The sequence below is a fragment of the Spizellomyces punctatus genome (assembly GCF_000182565.1).
Source record: "Spizellomyces punctatus DAOM BR117 chromosome Unknown supercont1.2, whole genome shotgun sequence".
NCBI classification, from domain to species: domain Eukaryota; kingdom Fungi; phylum Chytridiomycota; class Chytridiomycetes; order Spizellomycetales; family Spizellomycetaceae; genus Spizellomyces; species Spizellomyces punctatus.
Window position 1 is genome coordinate 1623063 of NW_015971538.1, and position 17149 is coordinate 1640211.

The following is a 17149-nucleotide window of genomic DNA, read 5'->3' on the forward strand; positions in this document are numbered from 1 at the left end:
ACATCCAAGACGCGTGCACCAGACGCGATCGCTCAAGTCCGCCTGATTTCGTAATCAGGGTAGCATCCAGTGCCGATTACAGAAGGATCCTCTGGTCTTTCACACTCTATACGAGTAATCATGAGCAGCCAAGACGAACTCGCCGACGCACTCATCCAACAACGTGGCCGCGAAGCAGAGCTTGAACTCGAAGTTCGAGGGCTCCGGCGCACAATTGAGGTGCTGAAAAACAAGGTACGTCGACTACATCGGTAACCGCAATGTACTGTCCAAAGGATTTGACGAATTATGCCTGCCGTTAAACAAACAGAATGCATCTCTCTCTAATCCTCCAGAAGAGCACACGCAGAAGATAGAAATTCTCGAAGCCGCCGTAAAGGATCTGCAACGTGAGCTGCGGAGACAGGAGTCAGAGCATGATGACATTATTGAAAGGACACTGAATACATTGAGAAGGGGAAGTTCTGGTAGTGTTGGCGGGAAAGATATCAGTGGGGAGGGTGCTGACCGAAAATGAGACTTGAAGGTGACACGAAGACCAAAGACTTGGACCCCAGGTTCAAAAACGGGGGGCAGGAATGTTCACCTGTCTTTGGTACCCTGTGCACCCAAAGGATACAGTCTGTCTTGAGATTTACTGGAGCATCATGCCAGCCAAGGTGAAGATACACCAGGATGTACTGGAGCAAATATTGTACTATGCAGCTTTGAAAGCTTGTCCATATTTTGGCAGCCTGTAGGTACCTTAATAACTGTCTCTACCAAGACCTTGCGACCCATCCTAGCTGTCATTCCGCGTGGATTACGACAAATGAGTTACCTACACATCAGGTCGTTCCTCGCTGGCCTCCCCTTGCGGGCCCTTTCCTTCGCCTCCCTTTGGTCGTCCCGCCAGGCCTTTCCCTTCGCAAATACTGGGATAATAAAACCGATAGCATATGTATGAAATCGTAAATCCAAGCAAAGCCCCAACTGAGACATCTTCCCAATGATGCATATTCTGCTGAAGTCGGGATACCGCTAGTAAGCAAAAGATAATGAGAGAGTTCGCGTACCGGTTAGCAACAAATTTCACTGGTAGTAAGAAAAAAAATGAAAGCACGATGGTACTCACCCACATACAAAACAACCAGTAGCGGCAGTGTACAAATCAACACTCTCCACACACGTCCTTCAGGCCTTCGTCCATCAAAACATCCTACACCCAAGGCCGCCACCAAATACCAACATGCGAACCCAAGTCCCGCCGCTGTTCGAGAAGCGTGACCGGACGGAAACGACATGTGCCCTTTTCGAATCTCAGACGTATCGTTAGAGCGACAATTTAAAGTTATGGGATCTGGCTGACATCGAGCCAAAAAATCAGGACGTAGCCGTCCAACGAGCAATTTCGTTACAGTGACCATGAAGAATGTCAATGTGACAGACAAGAATGTCCCCTAAGGAGAAGAATGTGTTGGATTTCTTGTCACTAAACAACTGTTCCAGGTCTGGAGCTCTTACTCACCAACAAGGCATGATGAACGTCTTTCAAAACCACCTCCATCCACCACTGCTTTTCGTCAGCACCTTCTTCCTTTGACCACCAGTCTTCCTCATCTCCCCCTTTGAAAGACCATACAAGCCTCACGACCCACACCAAAGTTACTACCAGCATTGCACCGCCCAAAGCCATGACCCAACTCATTGTCCTCGAAACGCTTTCGCCTTTTCGCGGGTATGCAATGTCGGGGTCATTCAGCTGAAACTCGCGATGAAAAGGTTCTGGAACTGCATCAAGATACAGGGAGAAGCCGAGGAGCAAGAAGGTGAAGAGGTAATCAAGTATGTACAGAGGGTGGAAGAAAGGACGTGAAACTTGTGGTGGCGGATGTCGGGCGGACGGATACAGGAGCGGGGTAGCCGACGTTGCACCTTGATGATAATGTGGTCTATTATGATGGTGCGGGCGAGTCATGGATACTTGTTTGAACCGAAATTCGCCTTGGGATGATGGACGGGGCAAGTGCTGGGGGGTGATGACAGCAGTTGATTACGCGTTGTGACAAATCGACTCTAATCAATGAATCTTTCATGACTTTCTCTATCTCAGTGATGTTTTTTATAATTGCTATACAAAGGATGAAATAATTACGATGGCGTTCAACCTGCCAACAACCCCTCCTGGAGACAGCCCTCCTTCTATTCCAAAATGACAGTGGCCCCTAGTGCTTCCAGTGTTTTCTTCATCTTTTCAGCATCTTCCTTGTTCACGTTTTCTCGAATCACCTTTGGCACACTCTCGACAAATTTCTTGGCCTAGTACAAACAAAAGGGATAAGGATCACCAAGAAACAAGACGAACATGACGCTGTTGCAATTGTGCAGCTCACCTCAACCAAATTGGCGCCGGGAATCATCCCCTTGATCTCCTTAATAATCTTTGCTTTGGAAGCAGCGTCGAACTTCTCTAGCTTGACTTTGAACTCGGTCTTCTCAGCAGGCTTCTCCTGAAAATAAATCACGGCGTTAACACGCGTTGCTGCAATCGGAAATGGACCGCCACATGGACACGATTATACCTCGGCAACTGGTGCAGCTGCGGCTGCCGCATTTCCAGCTGCCGCGGGGACTGCAACCGGCATGGCAATATCTTGGATGTTCAGGCGCGCCTGTTCCGTTCAATCTGACGATCAGTACATCTTATCCATATCATGACCTGTTCCTCTCTTCTCTTACAGTCATCCACACCTACCTTCAGCGATGAAACAAGCCCAGCCGTTTCCAACAAGGTCAAGGCTGCAATTTGATCCACAATCTTGGTGATCTTGGGATCAACCTGCTCTTGTCGTGTGGAGGGAGTAGAGGCGAAGGTGCGGACGGTGGCTGGGAGGATGGGGTTGCAGGTGGTGTGGTGACTAATCGGAAAAAGAAAGACAGTCCGTTAACGAAAAGCTCTAAACGAAAAGCTCTTGTTGACCTAGCGCCATATTCACGGCAATTCTACGTCTTCGGAAGAGCTCTCCCACCATTAACCGTCCGACCACTCCGCCAAAAGCTTCTCACAGACAAGTGCACAAGTCTAGATACCCTATCGTCCCCCATATATATCCTATATCAGTCCTCAATGCTCACATTGTTTGTCGGCAAATGGGCCGGGCGACACTCGCGATGTTTCGTGCTACGAATGACTGAAATAGCAATATCCACAGATATTAATTCCTCACAATTTAAAGACATCCCTCCTCCACAGCAGATAAAGCACCAGGCCATGCAATGCATACCATTTTGGCAAAAGATATAAACAGTGATCTTGCTACCGACGCTGTCGCTCCTCTAAAGTCGGCCGAGTTCAAAATTTCGATGGGCATGGCAACCTACAGGAATCACCATAGCAACAAACGACCGAACGCGAGTCGCTTCTCGCCGACCTCCAAACGAATGCCTTTGTCATGACTATCCGGAGGACGGGACTGCAGCGGGATGTCTTGGACTTGTATCGCTCCTTGCTGCGTGTAGTGCGAACAAAGCCTGAGGTATATGCCTGTGTACTGTTGCTGAGCCTCGTGCTCTTTGTCGTAACTTTTGACTTTGCAGTCATCGCGAGATCATTTCTACAAGTACATACGGTCTCAATTCAGGCAGGATGCTTCCAGCGTATCTCAGAGGGATATATCTACGATTGAGTTCATGCTGAGAAAGGGACGAAGACAACTAGAGGTCCTGAAGAGTGATAGTGTAGTGGATATCTCCCCTCCGTCATATTAGAACCTCCACACTTTGGCGGATACCTTGTACATAGTGCGGAGCCGATGGGTATTGGCACTAGTACAAAGATTCCAACCAATTTAATCATAATTTTACTCGATTTAGACTCATGAACTATGGTTTGTTTGATCCAAAAATCCTATAATAGTCATCGTCCATTTTCCCAGGCTTTCATCTTTTTCTACAGATATCAGCATGCCACCAAAAAAGAAGCAAAAAGTCGACAAACCCACCTTACATACCTGTAACAAGACTTCCTTTGCAAAAGCTTTCCTGCCAAACGAGATCTATCGCCAACGGCTTCTAGACTTACATCACCATCATCCATCAACTCGCCGACCACGCTTCCCACGCTCTCAAATTCTACATCCTCTCCACATCCACATCCACATCGTCTTTCCCGGTTGTTCACAAAGATACAATCGAAGCCCTTCTCTATCTTCTCAACAAAGGAGAGGCTTGGCAACCAAAAATTGATGCGAAAAGGGCATTGCGCAAATCCTTGTTGCCATATGTCCAACGGTACTGCCAAATCGTCGGCTTCGTTCCCCCAAATCTACAAAAAGAGCAGCAATCAGTCAATTACCTGACAGCGAGTATGATGACGAACCTGAGAGTCAACGTTCAAGAGCATTTCATGCAGATGCTGCTCCGATATATCAATCTGCGGCTTGACGTGAAGAGACAGAAGCAACTGCCACTGAAAAGCAATGCGCGGAAAGCTTTCTTTACTCGACTACGCTACTTGAAGTCAGTTTTTCTTTTTGATATCGTGCCCGAGTCGCTGGATTTAACACCACTGGAGAGCGAGGTTCTTGAAGAGATTTGGTCATTGGATCTCCCATTCCTTCCCAACGATCCCCTTGCCTATGCCATTGTTGCTGATCCAATGTCATTTTTTCCCGCGTACTGCAAACTCTCTCGGCTGTATGAACGACATGGCTTCCGTCGGTTCAGTGCAATCCCTCTTCGTCGGTCTCTGATTCAGTCCCATATTCGCATTGACACGGTCATTCTCTACGCCCACATCCTCTGCATCACCCGCCAAGAAGCAGAAGCCGTAGAGAAGGTCGATTTATGGTTGCGCGTCTGTAATCTACGTACCAAAGCTTTTCGGTCTCGCCGCAGTATGCAGTTTGAGGGTTCGATCACGACGGATGGAACCTCGGTGTCTGTATACCTAAAGCACCCAGAAGCAGACAAGTATGGAAAGCGCGGAGCGAGAAAGTCAGCAAAGAGTTTGGAGGACGAAGTGAAAGCGCAATACATGGAGAAAAACTTACCTGCTTGTCGAACAGCAGAGAATGTTGTTGTTATCGACCCAAACAAGCGCGACATTCTCTACTGCCAAGACGGCAATGGTACAACGTTTCGCTACACTGCAAACCAGCGAGCCATGGAGACAGGCAGCCGTCGGCAGCGAAAGGAACGACAGCAGATGAAGAAGGAAGCGGGAATGGACCTCATAGAATCACGAATACCATCTCACAAAACAATGAACCTCATGGATTTTACTCGCTACCTCCTCGTCCGTCGTGTCGACTGGAACCGCCGCAAGGACTTCTATTCGCATCCTGCTCATACTCGATGGAAATGGCACGCATTCATAAACCGTCAGAAGAGCGAATCAGACCTCATAAGTAACATGCGCAACAAGTACGGTGAAAACCTTACTGTTGTAATGGGTGATTGGAGCGACGCCGGTCGAACTGCAAGATTTCAGACCTCATCAAAGACGAAAGGTTGGCGCACCCTCTTTAAGCGCAACAGGATCAACTGCTTCCTTCTCGATGAGTACAAGACCTCATCTGTTTGCCCTCGCTGTTCCTCATCTGAGTTTGTGGAGAAAAAATTCAAAGAACGACCTCATTCAAGACCTTATCGACGACGAGAAGGCAAGATTGAAAAAGTCCACGGATTGCTGGGTTGTACCAACCCTAACTGTTTGCAGCAAGCCTGGACGATGCGCTACTGGAATCGAGATACGCTGTCAACCTGCAATATGCTAATGATCGTGCAATCAATGTTGGATGGACACGGTAGACCAGAAGTGTTCAGCAGGAGTGTAGCGTAGCGTAGATTGGTTAGATTAGATTAGGTTTTCCGAACCGGTTGTCGCGCGGTTCAATCCCTGGTGCGGGTGCTAGTGCCAATACCCACCGGCTCCGCACTACTATAGCATCGTTAGTAAATAAATATACCTGCACGCAAGCAATGGAATTCATGGTTCCACCAGTTACTGCTTCACGGCTGATTTGGCACGCTTGATAGGACCGTCAAGCGTCCACGCGACCAGCGCCATACCGGTTCACGCAATAGTGTTAATATCAAAATTCATGTATTAGGCAATTCAGTTGTCATCAACCACGACAATCTACACCAAGAAAAATCCCAATAATCCCCTAACAGCTGGCCTCAACGCCTTGTGATGGTACTGATAAGCACTCAACAGGTAGCCCATTCCCATCGCAAACAAAGCCACATCTCCACCAGGAATCTTGATCCCGCCCATGCCAAGAGCATGAGTGATCCTCCACCACGAACTTTCCAGGGCCTTGGGCAGGCAGTATAATCCAATTTCCCTACGCCGCGACTTTCTCTCAAGCAAAAGGGAGAAACCACAGAGGAAAGACCCTAAAAGGGGACCCAGAGTGGTGTCTTGCCGGGAAACATTTCGCACGACGCAAATAGGGGCCCACACACCTGCAATGAATGTGGCGAGGAAAGTCGACGAGCGAAGGGCGTTTGTCGCAACGTGGAGGACCGTTGAAGGGAACTGGTTGGAAAAAAAGCGTCGCCGGTGGAAGATCAAGGCCGGAAGGAGGTGAACGGGGATGTAGATTTTCAACGCGTCGAAGAATCCGCTACGCCATACGTCCACCAGATGGGTCCAACAGCCTTCAATTCCGCAGTGGATCAGCGTACATGAAATAAAGCCGTTTACCGGATCCCCAGCAGCAAATCCATAACCCATTTCTTCTGCATAATCGCCAACAAGATGAGCATGTCCAGTGTCTTTACCGTATACCATAACGCCTTTCCCCAAGAGCTTGACGGCCTCAAGAAGACGAGGGTCCATACGTGACATTTTCTGGATCCACTTCACATAGCTACGCGGTAGGGCTTCGGGACTGGCATAGCGAAATAAATGGTCCGAGATATCGTAAAGCGCAGAAATCAACGACTTAAATACTTACTAGTAAAACCAGCAATACATGATCTGGGTGCAGCATGCCACAAACACGGATGTGTCCATATTGTTCATCAATATCGGTGGGACCCATCGCAACATCCTTTGAATCTTGTGATTCTGGAACGAGGCAAAAGAGTCCATAGCTCTCACCAATGTAAACAGCGCAAAGTCGGCTCGCCGGGCGGGTTCAATGGTCAGGAGTGCCAATGCACTGGACGCAACTCCAGCAAGGAACGTTGGAGATAGGATGTTACGCGCCGGCGGAAGTTGCGGGGCATTCTTGGTGTCTATTTGACGTTTAGACTCAAGGTTGGGAGAAGCTTCGTATGGATGATCATCGGCTTCCGCGGCCATGGACACACCTTCAACAACAGATCCCACCACCATTCCGTTTCCATTCTTTTTACCATCCCATGCGACAGCGGTCTTGCCATCCAAAGGCCTCCACCCAACCTTCCGCGCTATCTCCCAAAACAGGCGATCGAATAGCCGAAACCCGCCAATCAAGACTAAGAAGAACCACGGCAACCGAGCCTTGAAACTTTTGCTCAAGATTTGAAAGAGTTGCCCGAGTAGCGAGTGCGCAGGAGCCTTGGAGCTGTTTTTTCCTCGCGAGACAAGTCTCTTAAGGATAAGGGACACGATACGCGGGATGCATGCCACGGCATAGCCAGAGAAATACGCTTTAAGGGCGGACAGGAAGATACGGTGAAAAGACGCCTTGAAAGGAGGCACAAAGAGTGGGCGAGATTCTGTCAACTCTGCGGCATCGTGAACAAGTTTCCGCGAAACGGGTGCTGACGACATTGCGAACCGAGTGTCCGCAAGTTGGAGACCCGCAAGTTTTAGGACGAGATGACAAAGGGAATTGACGGCTCCCGGACCAGCCGGGGACTTGATATTTCCGCGAAAGCGTGTAAACGGAGAATGGTGTATCCCATCGCCCTCCTTGTGGTACGCTTACCAACCAACCAACCAACCAACCAGCGCTGTAATCGATTAGAGTTTTCATGCACTGAGTACATAGGAAGCAAGTATGTGTATGGATTTCAAGTCCGCATTGGTCCAGTGGTTAGGATCCCGCGCTTTCACCGCGGTGGCCGGGGTTCGATTCCCCGATGCGGAGTCAGTTATGACAAAGTTATACTTTTTGAGATTCTTAATTGACACCGCTTGATATTTTGATGCACAGTCATTTGTATAATATAATGCTTGGGTTTATGGAAAAAATATCACAAACTATTGCAAACTGCGATGCCGGCCAAGGGAGAATGGCAATTGCGTGGCAAGTAATTGCATTGACCCCTTTACTTTTGATGGAATGCAATATATGTAAAGCCTCTCAATTAGATGAACTAGATTAGAACTCTCAGTAAATGACAAAGTCTTTCCTTTCACCAAAACACACACCATCGTTACTCTCCCAAAACTTCATGAATTCCCTTCAATGCAATACCATACATGACAACACCCTCTCCACCGGCGCTGCCTTGATCTCCTGCCCACCGGACAACACCTCCGTGCCTGCCCGCCAAAACATCAATGCCAGCACGAAGCAAGTATCGCTTCTTGAGTTCAAACTCTGCCCGTTTACGTCGTTCCCAGCCGCGACTCGGCAAGGCTTTGGTGGCTTCTGAGACGAGGTAGTGAAGAAGCAGATACGCGTGTTCCGATAAAATGAGTGCCACGAGAAGTGTGGGAAGCCGTTGCTGAACTTGGTTGGTTGCTTGTTCGTCAGGGACCCATTTGTAGTAAAGAATACTGAGAGATGGGGCTGTCAAGGAGCTTAGCCAGCTAAATAGAGTCTATCGCGAAGAAGGACTGTCAACAACTGAACTTTTAAAGACAAATGACGTACTTTGCTACTCACGAGGTTCTTCAACCACGGTCCAATGTTGTCCGCACGTTGTGGAACTGGTCGCCTGATTATAAATCACAAGGTTAAAAAGTGTTGACGGCACTCTTTGAACTAGCAAACGCCTTCACCTGTTGGCCTTGCAAATCTTGAATGCGTCTGCTCTCAGTTCCAAAAAGTTATTTACTAGACAAGCCAACGGTGCCAGTGGCCACGCAACGGAAAATAAGACAATATAACCGAACTATTATGGTCCATGAACGATTACCTTAGTAAAACGCATGCTCTGCACGTATGAATGCGATATATCAACCGTAAAAACCAACCTGAATTACCATCTCGGAGTAATCCGCGTCAACGTCATACCCAGGTCTCTCAAACTCGCTTCGAACCCTTCGCACATAGCGTTCCTCCTCAGTCTCCTTGGCCTTTTCTGCCTTACTCTTGTGTAGTCCATGCATAACCGTTGTAGCTTTGGTCGTCAGCAGTGGCACAATCAACTCTGTTGCAGCGTTCAAGACCTGTCCCGTGATCATCAGATAGATCAGCCGTGCTTGCAAGGTTTCCGGTGTCACTTCAAACCCCATCGAGGAGATGAAGCCTTTCTGCTGAAGGACGGACCCAATGGCATTGGACAGTGGGATAAAGAGATATGATTCCGCAAACAGTGCAATGAAAGCAACCAGAGAATTGAAGGTGAATAGCTTTTGTGTGAAGGATGCCGCATGTTGCGTATCCGTAGGATGATTTTCATAATCGCTAAGGCTGGCGGCTAGTTTGATATATTTACTATGAAAGACGGGGATGCATCCACCGTATAGGATGGTTGGTAGGAATCCCTGATAAAGTTGACATGGAGAATTAATGCTGCATTCAGGCTTCGCCAAAGCTGCCCATTCCCTGCACTTACCATCAGGTCCTTGCCGGGGCCGTCATAAAACTTATGGAAGTATACATCCGCGGACACAATTCCCAAGACCACCAGAGTCAGCACAGCCGTAATCGCAATTGTGATAGGAGCCGTAATCAGACATTTTACCGCCCATCGTTTATAGTACGGATAATAAGGTGTCCGCTCCTCTGTTACCGGATCAATGACAATCTTGGTAGGCCGGAATTCCGGGCGGATTTTTTCAATCTTGGAAAAGTTCCGGGTGCCCCACCGTGTTGCGTACCATTCCGCTTGTCGGTTCCATAGAGAAATGACAATGATGCTCCAGACAATCTGAGCAGCGGGCGTTAAGCTACATCTTCAGAACATGTGAAGGTCGAGAGCTGGACATCCACTCACAGTGAGAACGCCGTAGTATGGCGAAAAGGCACCATGCCACCAATAGTCAAGCACACCAATGAGGGCCGGAGCAATGAGGGAAGCAAGGTAGAATCGCAGAAACGCGAAGTAGTAGGCAACCTGAATGGGTACAGTCGGTGGCTGGTTCATTCAACGTAGCACCATTCATAAGAATACAAACTTTTTCGCCAGCATAATCCCTTATCGCATCAATATCCTGTTGAGATAGTAGCCATCGCTTCGCCCACGACTTGACCCATTTCTGCCAGACATAATAAAGCTTGCATCGGTAGAGGTTCCACATGGTTCAGCTGACTGGATCACACTCACATCTGCAAACTCCCTATCATGCGGTGCGTATATTGCTTCGATGTACTTTCCCCCAACAGCGTCCGTATTTCCTACCACGTCTGCATCGCTGGTCAATCCCGCGCCACCTTCGTACGTAGGAGCAGTCAAAAGTTCGTGGACCAGACGGAGTCGTTCCGCAGGAGTGGTAGCAGGGGTACTAACTTCTGCACTTTCAGCATTGGGAAGCGCAGGTGGCTCCAGTTCTGATATACCCGAGTCATTTAGCCAGTCGACGACCCTGAAGAGAAATTGTGGCTCCTGTTAAACCAATTTTCTATCCCTATCATATCTAGATATCGCGTGTTGTTAATTCCGCCGTACCTACCTAGATCTGTACACCTCTCTGGCCAAAACTTTTTCAGGGCAATATACGAAAATGGCCAGCCTTATTTCGTCCCACTTTTGAACCCTGAACTTCAACCCGACGGCTAGCAACCTGGAAACGACGTCCGCCCAGGCCTTCCTAACATCCGCTTTCGCCCCGTCGTAAAAGTGATCAACGTTAGGGGTGGCAGAAGGGGCAGCTTGTGTACCCTTCAATTGAGTCTTTGAGGACGTATCCTTTTTGTTTATCCTCGTGTTGAAGACGATGACCCAGTCCGTCGCGGTAAACGGGAAGGAGTCCCCGTTATCGCCGCGCTCTTCGTATGAGTTTGTTTGAGGTTTACGCAGCGCAACCATTTGGTATGTGTAAAGAATGTCAAGATGAGAGTGTTCAAAGTGCGAGAAGAAACCGTGCAGATTGGTGATGACATGACGCGGATCACGTGACGATCGAGATTACGCTGACATTACAGCTGGCAATTCCAATGCTTGCTATGGTAGATTATGGGCACTCTTCTAGTTAGATAGCTGGCAATTCTTTATCGTACATCCATTTACCCAACCTTTCGATGGTTCCACCACCCAGACAGATATCACCTACATACGCTACGACATGCTACAAAACCATGCGCAAGCTTGGGCGTGAGTTTGCGTTCGTTCCAGAAAGCATATGATACAAGGTGCCCACCTGGCCCATTGCTAACCCATTTTGAGGTTCATCCAAAGTAATGTCATATCCACCTTGTGATTCTTCACTTCTTTGCATCATGCATGGAACTAGTGATCAACAATATCAAAAATATCAACAAAAATCCCAGGTCATATTTTACTTTCACCTTCATAGTCCTACCTGGATCCATGCGATACCGATACTTTACAGCAAACCTGATGCTACCCTGTGAGTACAGCTCCACTGGCTCCTCTCCAGATACCCAGTGCCAATTCTTGACCCCTAGGGAACGACGGCATAAAGCCGGGTGTGATCTGCAATGTGATGAAGCACCGGATTCAATGCTATAGCAAAAAGCCAATGTACAAGACCGGCGTTCGTTCATACCTGCCGGATGCGATATAGATTATGTTTCTCTTGGGGTCTTTCTCTGCAACGTACCATCTGAAATGGGCCCATGTCAGTCCGAGTGCTCACAAAGATGAATAGCCATCTAGAATGATCCATACTTCTCGACCTCCCCGGGTATTCTGGCTCGCTGCCCAATGGTGTACCTCGAGATACCTCTGTGTTCCCCTTTGACCTCTCCATCGACCGACACGAACGCGCCATGTGGCTGAACCAAATAGTCATCTAGTAACATAGGTCCGAGGCCTGATGAGACTTTTCGAAATCACTTCATGCCACTATGGGTCAACCTACCAATAAAATCACCAAAATTCCTCTTTCCTACAAAGCATATCCCCATACTTTCTCGCTTCACAGCTGTGTGAAGACCAGCCTCCGCGGCGATGCGCTTAACGGTTGACTTTAAGTAGGCGCCAATTGGAAAAAGTGTGCGTTGAAGGGCAGTGGAAGGGACAGTCGAGAGGTAGTAGGTCTGGTCTTTTGTCTTGTCGATTGCTGCGGTGAGGATGCAGCTCAACGTTAACCATGAAAAGAGGAGATGGCAAGGTATCTTTCCTACCTCTCAGAAGCAGAGCACGGCCATCCGGCAAGTGGTGGAGCCGTGCATAGTGACCAGTCGCAATTAAATCAGCATCAGCCTTTATAGACTTTTCCAATGATCGGCTTTGGGCGCATTGGTCATTTCCCACAGACTCCAATGCTGTTGTCCCTAGTTTGATTTCTCCACTGTTTTCGCGTCGTATGAACCGATCAAAGAAGGAGCCAAACTTTATCTCACGATTGCACGCTATATCTGGGTTGGGCGTCCGACCCATAGCCAGATTCTCCAGGAAGGCATCAAAGACATTTATCCAGTATTCCTTTGAGAAATCCACCTATGAAGAGCGCCTCGCTCCGTTAATCACCTGGACTGTATCTCGTCGATATTTCAAAGAGTTCAACCAAGCGTTTGAACGCACCCGATGAGACTTTATTCCCAACTTATCGCAAACTCTCAGAACGTCCTTCCAGTCCTCCTCCGACGGACAGACGCCGTTCTCGTCTCGCTCATCCCAGTTGCGCATGTAAACTCCTTCTACCTCGTACCCTTCCTTCAAGAGCATGTACGCTGACACACTGGAATCAACACCGCCTGACATGCCGAGTATGACCCTTTTGCGACGAATGCCGTGAGGTGGCAGACCGTGCGAATGACGACATTTTTGACTTCGACGGTTGATTCTACAGGAGGTAAAGGCGGTATTCACAGACGTTCGCAGGTATGCCAGAAGGGATTCGGACGGTAAGAGCATGCTCAACCGATGCAAACAAATGGGAAGATAGCTTTGTTGAAGTCCAAATACGTGGGATCTCATCGGCTTGACGACCGCGTTGCCAAGGGACTCACCTATTCCGATTCCCTTTACCCATTCCTTCTGAGATCCCATTCGTTTCGACCTCACAAGCTCAAAATGGTCTTCGCGGCACTCACTCGGTCTTGGTGCCAAGCACAGGCCTCTTCTGCATCCTGTCGTTTCATTCCGCTTTCATCTACACACCTCCGACGTACATTCTCCTTGACGATCCCTCCCCATGCATCCTCGACGGTAGCCCTCGTAGCTCGCCTCCGTAAAGAAACGCAGTGCAGTATCACAAAAGCTCGTGAAGCTATTGCTGCGACAGGAAGCTCATCTTATGAAGAGGCTTTGAAATGGCTTAACAATGACCTCGCACAATCGGGTGCGAAAAAGGCCGCGAAAGTCGGGTCTCGGGTGGCGGCCGAGGGCCTTGTTGGAGTCATTTCAACGGACTCTAGAGCGGCGTTAGTGGAAGTCAACGCTGAAACCGACTTTGTTGCACGTAGCAAGGATTTCTCAGAACTGGTTCAAAGGATTGGTGCTACTGCTTTGGTGGTAGGCGAAGATGTGGTGGCCGCCGCCGGAACTCCAAGCTCTTCCATTGTCGAAATACCATTAGATGGTCTGCTTGCCTGTCCAGCGCTACCTCCCGCTTCAGCAACATCTCCTGCTGTAGACTTTGATGGCAAAACTGTCCAAGAATCCATTGTGGAGACTATCGGCAAATTGGGTGAAAACATCAAGATCCGGAGGGCAGCAGTTACTGTAGCTTCTCCAAACGCTTCGGGTGCCACTTTTGTTGGAGGCTACGTCCATTCCGGGGGGGATGGATCAATTCCGGCTGGTCTGGGACGTATCGGCGCCTTGGCCATGCTGGAAGCCACTCCAGCTTCGTCCTTGACATCAACTTCCTCAACATCCCTTTCGCGCCTCGCAAGGCAGCTTGCACAGCACATTGTAGGCTTTGATCCAGCTGTTGTCAGCGAGTCGGGTTTAGAGAGAGCGGTCCAGAAGGAGAAATCCGCCAGACTTGATGGCGAGAGCGAGCAAGAACATCTTGACCGCGTCGTCCTCCTGCGACAACAGTTTATCTTTGGTAACGGAACCGTTAAAGAGGTTCTCAAGCAAGCAGAGCAACAGATTGGTCCGGATGCTTCGATTGTGATCAAAGAATTTGTGAGATGGGAATGTGGTGAAGGCATTGACAAGAAGGAGGACAACTTCGCCGAAGAGGTGATGAAGCAAGCAGGAATGGCCTAGACTACAATTTATTATTTAAATGCGGTTATGTACCATGTGTAGATTATTTCCAGTTACATTCAATACATTAAAATGCTCATATACGACGAATGATTAAGCAATAGCACGAGAGCACATACCGGACGGCCCATACAAAGAAACAGATAGAAAAATACATACTAAACAGTAGGGGCACGCTTTACTTCCCCCTTTGCCGAGAACCTTGGCCTAACCGTTGTTTGCTGTAACATATTCAGCAAGACATCGGCAGGTATGCCATCTACGCGTAACGTTGTCGGTTTTCGTTTAAACAGGTCGTTAACAGCTTCTGGAGTCCTTCTCTTTGTTTCCTGTACTGGAGCAGAAGGAGCTCGCACTGGCGGGGCAGGTTTGGGGATCTCCGTAGCACTTGTTTCCCCAGTGGCATTTGGACTAGTTTGACTCTCCGCAGCATGAGCAATGGATTTTTCCTGCTGCTTATCCTTCCCGCTCTCAATCCGAGCCAAAAATTCTGGTGTAAGCTTAACCGACTCATCCCGTATAATAATTCCAGTGTCTTTCTCCAATTGTTTTTTAACTTCCTTGATCCTCAACGGAATCGACTCCACGATCCTTCTCAATTCCCATACTGATGCACCCGAGAACGCAGTTCGGAGAGCGTCACCCATATTTCGGATATCCGCCATCGTGTCCACCAGTTGTTGATACGCAGCAACAAGTGACGCGTCAGTGGCCATGAGCTTGTTGAATATGAGAAGATATTGAGGGTAATCACTCTGCTCATACATAAGTTTTCTGTGCTGCCACCGTTCCCACGCTTGTCGGCTCTTGAGTGAATTATCTTTTGGCGGTTCGGGATCATTGAACGGTGGCGGTTGAGGGGGAAAGCGTGGACCGACCAGGAGGGCAATCTCGTCTAGGACATGCTTCTTTGTTTTCTCGTCAAAGCGATACAGGTGCACACGCGTGAGGATTTGCGCTTCCCCATTCTGGTCAACTAGGTCTGCTTCGACTGCATCGGGAAGGTCAATGGCATTAGTCCATTCTCTCCCTGGCCAAACTTGGCATGGTTTAGCTGGCTTAGCATCCTGCCCGTCCACAAGGCGATATCCAACAAGCCATCCTCGCCGAATAAGCGTGAAAATGAATCCACGGCCAGTGTTGGTGACTGATTTGCATTTTTCAGCGAGCTCTTCAATATTTCCACCTGGTGCTTCCATAAAACCCAACATCTAGGGATCCAAGCATGATCAATGATAAATCAACGTATAAATGAGAAACGCGCATTTTGTACCTCGATGAAGAGCTCGCTCTTTTCCATTTCAATGTCTTCTTCTGTGGGCCCAGTCTTTACTGGAGTCGCCACAGGCTTTGGAGCAGGAGCTTGCACCTTGCGAAGCTTCTTTCTACGGTTGGGGTCGCGTAGCTCCGCCAAAAACGCCGATTGCAGGTCTCCAGCGTCCATAACTGGAGTACTTGCTGGCGGCAGTCCCCTCACCGACGGCGGAGGTGGGGGCGGTGGCGGACCTCCTCCCATGGTCGGTAGCGGCGGCGGAGGAGGTGGAGGTGGTGGACCTCCTCCCATGGTCGGTAGCGGCGGCGGAGGTGGAGGAGGTGGTGGACCTCCTCCCATGGTCGGTGGTGGCGGCGGAGGAGGAGGTGGAGATGGTGGCCCACCTGCCATGGTTGGTGGTGGCGGCGGCGGAGGAGGGGGAGGAGGAGGTGGTGGCCCTCCTCGCATGATCGGTGGTGGAGGAGGAGGCGGTGGCGGCGGACCTCCTCGCATGATTGGGGGCGGGGGAGGTGGTGGTGGTGGTGGTGCTGGCGGCATAAGCCCTTCTCCGGTCACAGCGAGCGTTGATGAAAGTGAATCTCTACTTTCTGTAACAGCATCAAGCTTCTTTTCTGGAGAGGCCCGCGAATCTAAATCGATCGATCGACAGTCAGTTGTCAGCTAATGTCACCAATTGGGCCATCAAGGGGAGTACCTCTCTCGGTCGTCCTCTTTCTGACAGCAGTCCTCCTGCCAATTCCTCCTGGTTTGGAGGAGACGGGCCCCGACACTGGGGCAAGCTCTTCTTCGTTGGTAGAAGTCACTTCGACGGGGCCGGGTGCTTCATTGAAAACTTTCTGGAATGGTTGAGGGATGTTTTTCACCTCATGCGACAGCAGCGCCAACAAAATCTATCGAATATGTAGTCATTAATATGAGCGTTCGGTCTCTTCGCAAAGTTCAGTAGACAACCCACATGGTCTTTCCGATGCACGCTCGCAACCGATTCGCCACCAAAAACACTCCGCCCTTCCAGAGTTTTCGCTTGTACCAGTTCCACACCCTGGAAAGCTTCCGAGGCCTTCTTCAGCAGCGCATTCAAATCAACATTGTCGGGAACAGTAACTTGCAGTTGTCCTTTTGAAGTGATGATGGTGAACTCAAGGTCGCGAGTTGGGGTTGCTGGAAGAGTGGTGGGAGATGTTGACTGTACTTGTGGAGGTGGTGTAATTGACGGCATTATGGGCTCTGGCAGTGAAATTGTTGCCGCTCCTGCAGTAGCAGCAGGCCTGGGGGCCGACGCAAGCAGTAGATCGTGCACACGGCTCCTGCGCATAATGCACTGTCGTGGTTGCAGACAATAAGTGTATTAACGTGGTTACAGTATAAGTGAAGCACAAAGCAACATGGTCTGGTAGCGTGTGAATGGAAATGCCAATGTGATGAGGGTGAAAGTAAGTT

The 17149-nt window shown here is 49.2% G+C and overlaps 10 protein-coding genes and 1 non-coding gene across 11 annotated transcripts; 4 read left to right on the plus strand and 7 right to left on the minus strand.

Moving 5' to 3' along the window:
* Positions 1-84: 84 nt before the first annotated feature.
* SPPG_01496 (uncharacterized protein) lies at positions 85-766 on the plus strand. Its single transcript, XM_016749812.1, has 2 exons — positions 85-234; positions 311-766. The coding sequence occupies exons 1-2, from the start codon at positions 121-123 to the stop codon at positions 515-517; spliced, it is 321 nt and encodes a 106-aa protein (XP_016612090.1). The 5' UTR covers positions 85-120; the 3' UTR covers positions 518-766.
* A 54-nt stretch (positions 767-820) lies between these two features.
* Positions 821-1957, minus strand: SPPG_01497 (uncharacterized protein; the record flags this gene model as incomplete). The annotated part of the gene is made up of 3 exons (XM_016749813.1): positions 821-1020; positions 1115-1439; positions 1508-1957. The coding sequence occupies 3 exons, from the start codon at positions 1955-1957 to the stop codon at positions 821-823; spliced, it is 975 nt and encodes a 324-aa protein (XP_016612091.1).
* Positions 1958-2181: 224 nt separating this feature from the next.
* SPPG_01498 (ribosomal protein L7/L12) lies at positions 2182-3084 on the minus strand (the record flags this gene model as incomplete). Its single annotated transcript, XM_016749814.1, has 5 exons — positions 2182-2298; positions 2373-2489; positions 2562-2651; positions 2735-2897; positions 2987-3084. 5 exons carry the CDS (start codon positions 3082-3084, stop codon positions 2182-2184), a joined length of 585 nt encoding a protein of 194 aa, XP_016612092.1.
* A 298-nt stretch (positions 3085-3382) lies between these two features.
* SPPG_01499 (uncharacterized protein) lies at positions 3383-3914 on the plus strand. Its single transcript, XM_016749815.1, has 2 exons — positions 3383-3515; positions 3577-3914. Exons 1-2 carry the CDS (start codon positions 3432-3434, stop codon positions 3745-3747), a joined length of 255 nt encoding a protein of 84 aa, XP_016612093.1. The 5' UTR covers positions 3383-3431; the 3' UTR covers positions 3748-3914.
* Positions 3649-5469, minus strand: SPPG_08939 (uncharacterized protein). Its single transcript, XM_016757089.1, has 2 exons — positions 5422-5469; positions 3649-5321 (listed from the first exon to the last, which is right to left on the minus strand). The coding sequence occupies exon 2, from the start codon at positions 5083-5085 to the stop codon at positions 4765-4767; it is 321 nt and encodes a 106-aa protein (XP_016612094.1). The 5' UTR covers positions 5086-5321; positions 5422-5469; the 3' UTR covers positions 3649-4764.
* Positions 5470-6056: 587 nt separating this feature from the next.
* SPPG_01500 (uncharacterized protein) lies at positions 6057-7871 on the minus strand. The gene is made up of 2 exons (XM_016749816.1): positions 6945-7871; positions 6057-6878 (listed from the first exon to the last, which is right to left on the minus strand). Exons 1-2 carry the CDS (start codon positions 7745-7747, stop codon positions 6122-6124), a joined length of 1560 nt encoding a protein of 519 aa, XP_016612095.1. The 5' UTR covers positions 7748-7871; the 3' UTR covers positions 6057-6121.
* A 123-nt stretch (positions 7872-7994) lies between these two features.
* SPPG_10030 lies at positions 7995-8066 on the plus strand. Its single transcript has one exon. It is a non-coding gene; the product is annotated as a tRNA-Glu (tRNA).
* Positions 8067-8225: 159 nt separating this feature from the next.
* On the minus strand, positions 8226-11147 carry SPPG_01501 (uncharacterized protein). Its single transcript, XM_016749817.1, has 9 exons — positions 10763-11147; positions 10417-10675; positions 10268-10348; positions 10087-10206; positions 9706-10020; positions 9122-9634; positions 8927-9039; positions 8811-8862; positions 8226-8745 (listed from the first exon to the last, which is right to left on the minus strand). The coding sequence occupies exons 1-9, from the start codon at positions 11116-11118 to the stop codon at positions 8356-8358; spliced, it is 2199 nt and encodes a 732-aa protein (XP_016612096.1). The 5' UTR covers positions 11119-11147; the 3' UTR covers positions 8226-8355.
* Positions 11148-11179: 32 nt separating this feature from the next.
* Positions 11180-13197, minus strand: SPPG_01502 (tRNA (5-methylaminomethyl-2-thiouridylate)-methyltransferase). The gene is made up of 8 exons (XM_016749818.1): positions 12799-13197; positions 12399-12714; positions 12134-12334; positions 11941-12064; positions 11819-11875; positions 11612-11745; positions 11450-11538; positions 11180-11377 (listed from the first exon to the last, which is right to left on the minus strand). The coding sequence occupies exons 1-8, from the start codon at positions 13192-13194 to the stop codon at positions 11282-11284; spliced, it is 1413 nt and encodes a 470-aa protein (XP_016612097.1). The 5' UTR covers positions 13195-13197; the 3' UTR covers positions 11180-11281.
* A 34-nt stretch (positions 13198-13231) lies between these two features.
* On the plus strand, positions 13232-14526 carry SPPG_01503 (uncharacterized protein). Its single transcript, XM_016749819.1, has one exon. It carries the CDS (start codon positions 13291-13293, stop codon positions 14434-14436), a length of 1146 nt encoding a protein of 381 aa, XP_016612098.1. The 5' UTR covers positions 13232-13290; the 3' UTR covers positions 14437-14526.
* Positions 14429-17147, minus strand: SPPG_01504 (uncharacterized protein). Its single transcript, XM_016749820.1, has 4 exons — positions 16665-17147; positions 16404-16599; positions 15710-16338; positions 14429-15647 (listed from the first exon to the last, which is right to left on the minus strand). Exons 1-4 carry the CDS (start codon positions 17022-17024, stop codon positions 14595-14597), a joined length of 2238 nt encoding a protein of 745 aa, XP_016612099.1. The 5' UTR covers positions 17025-17147; the 3' UTR covers positions 14429-14594.
* Positions 17148-17149: the final 2 nt, after the last annotated feature.

Excerpts from the sequence above, each read along its gene's own strand:
- SPPG_01496 (XM_016749812.1), top strand. The coding sequence starts at position 121 with ATGAGCAGCCAAGACGAACTCGCCGACGCACTCATCCAACAACGTGGC. Across the intron at positions 235-310 it reads TTGAGGTGCTGAAAAACAAG|AATGCATCTCTCTCTAATCC; the intron begins GTACGTCGACTA and ends TTAAACAAACAG.
- SPPG_01499 (XM_016749815.1), top strand. The coding sequence starts at position 3,432 with ATGACTATCCGGAGGACGGGACTGCAGCGGGATGTCTTGGACTTGTAT. Across the intron at positions 3,516-3,576 it reads TAGTGCGAACAAAGCCTGAG|TCATCGCGAGATCATTTCTA; the intron begins GTATATGCCTGT and ends TTGACTTTGCAG.
- SPPG_08939 (XM_016757089.1), bottom strand. The coding sequence starts at position 5,085 with ATGTCGCGCTTGTTTGGGTCGATAACAACAACATTCTCTGCTGTTCGA.
- SPPG_01500 (XM_016749816.1), bottom strand. The coding sequence starts at position 7,747 with ATGTCGTCAGCACCCGTTTCGCGGAAACTTGTTCACGATGCCGCAGAG. Across the intron at positions 6,879-6,944 it reads ATGTATTGCTGGTTTTACTA|TCCCGAAGCCCTACCGCGTA; the intron begins GTAAGTATTTAA and ends TCGCTATGCCAG.
- SPPG_01501 (XM_016749817.1), bottom strand. The coding sequence starts at position 11,118 with ATGGTTGCGCTGCGTAAACCTCAAACAAACTCATACGAAGAGCGCGGC. Across the intron at positions 10,676-10,762 it reads AGAGAGGTGTACAGATCTAG|GGTCGTCGACTGGCTAAATG; the intron begins GTAGGTACGGCG and ends ATTTCTCTTCAG. Across the intron at positions 9,040-9,121 it reads ACTCCGAGATGGTAATTCAG|TTCGGTTATATTGTCTTATT; the intron begins GTTGGTTTTTAC and ends GGACCATAATAG.
- SPPG_01502 (XM_016749818.1), bottom strand. The coding sequence starts at position 13,194 with ATGAGATCCCACGTATTTGGACTTCAACAAAGCTATCTTCCCATTTGT. Across the intron at positions 11,876-11,940 it reads ATACCCGGGGAGGTCGAGAA|ATGGTACGTTGCAGAGAAAG; the intron begins GTATGGATCATT and ends GGCCCATTTCAG. Across the intron at positions 11,746-11,818 it reads ATCTATATCGCATCCGGCAG|ATCACACCCGGCTTTATGCC; the intron begins GTATGAACGAAC and ends ATCACATTGCAG.
- SPPG_01503 (XM_016749819.1), top strand. The coding sequence starts at position 13,291 with ATGGTCTTCGCGGCACTCACTCGGTCTTGGTGCCAAGCACAGGCCTCT.
- SPPG_01504 (XM_016749820.1), bottom strand. The coding sequence starts at position 17,024 with ATGCGCAGGAGCCGTGTGCACGATCTACTGCTTGCGTCGGCCCCCAGG. Across the intron at positions 16,600-16,664 it reads GCGTGCATCGGAAAGACCAT|ATTTTGTTGGCGCTGCTGTC; the intron begins GTGGGTTGTCTA and ends CATATTCGATAG. Across the intron at positions 16,339-16,403 it reads AAAGAGGACGACCGAGAGAG|ATTCGCGGGCCTCTCCAGAA; the intron begins GTACTCCCCTTG and ends CGATCGATTTAG.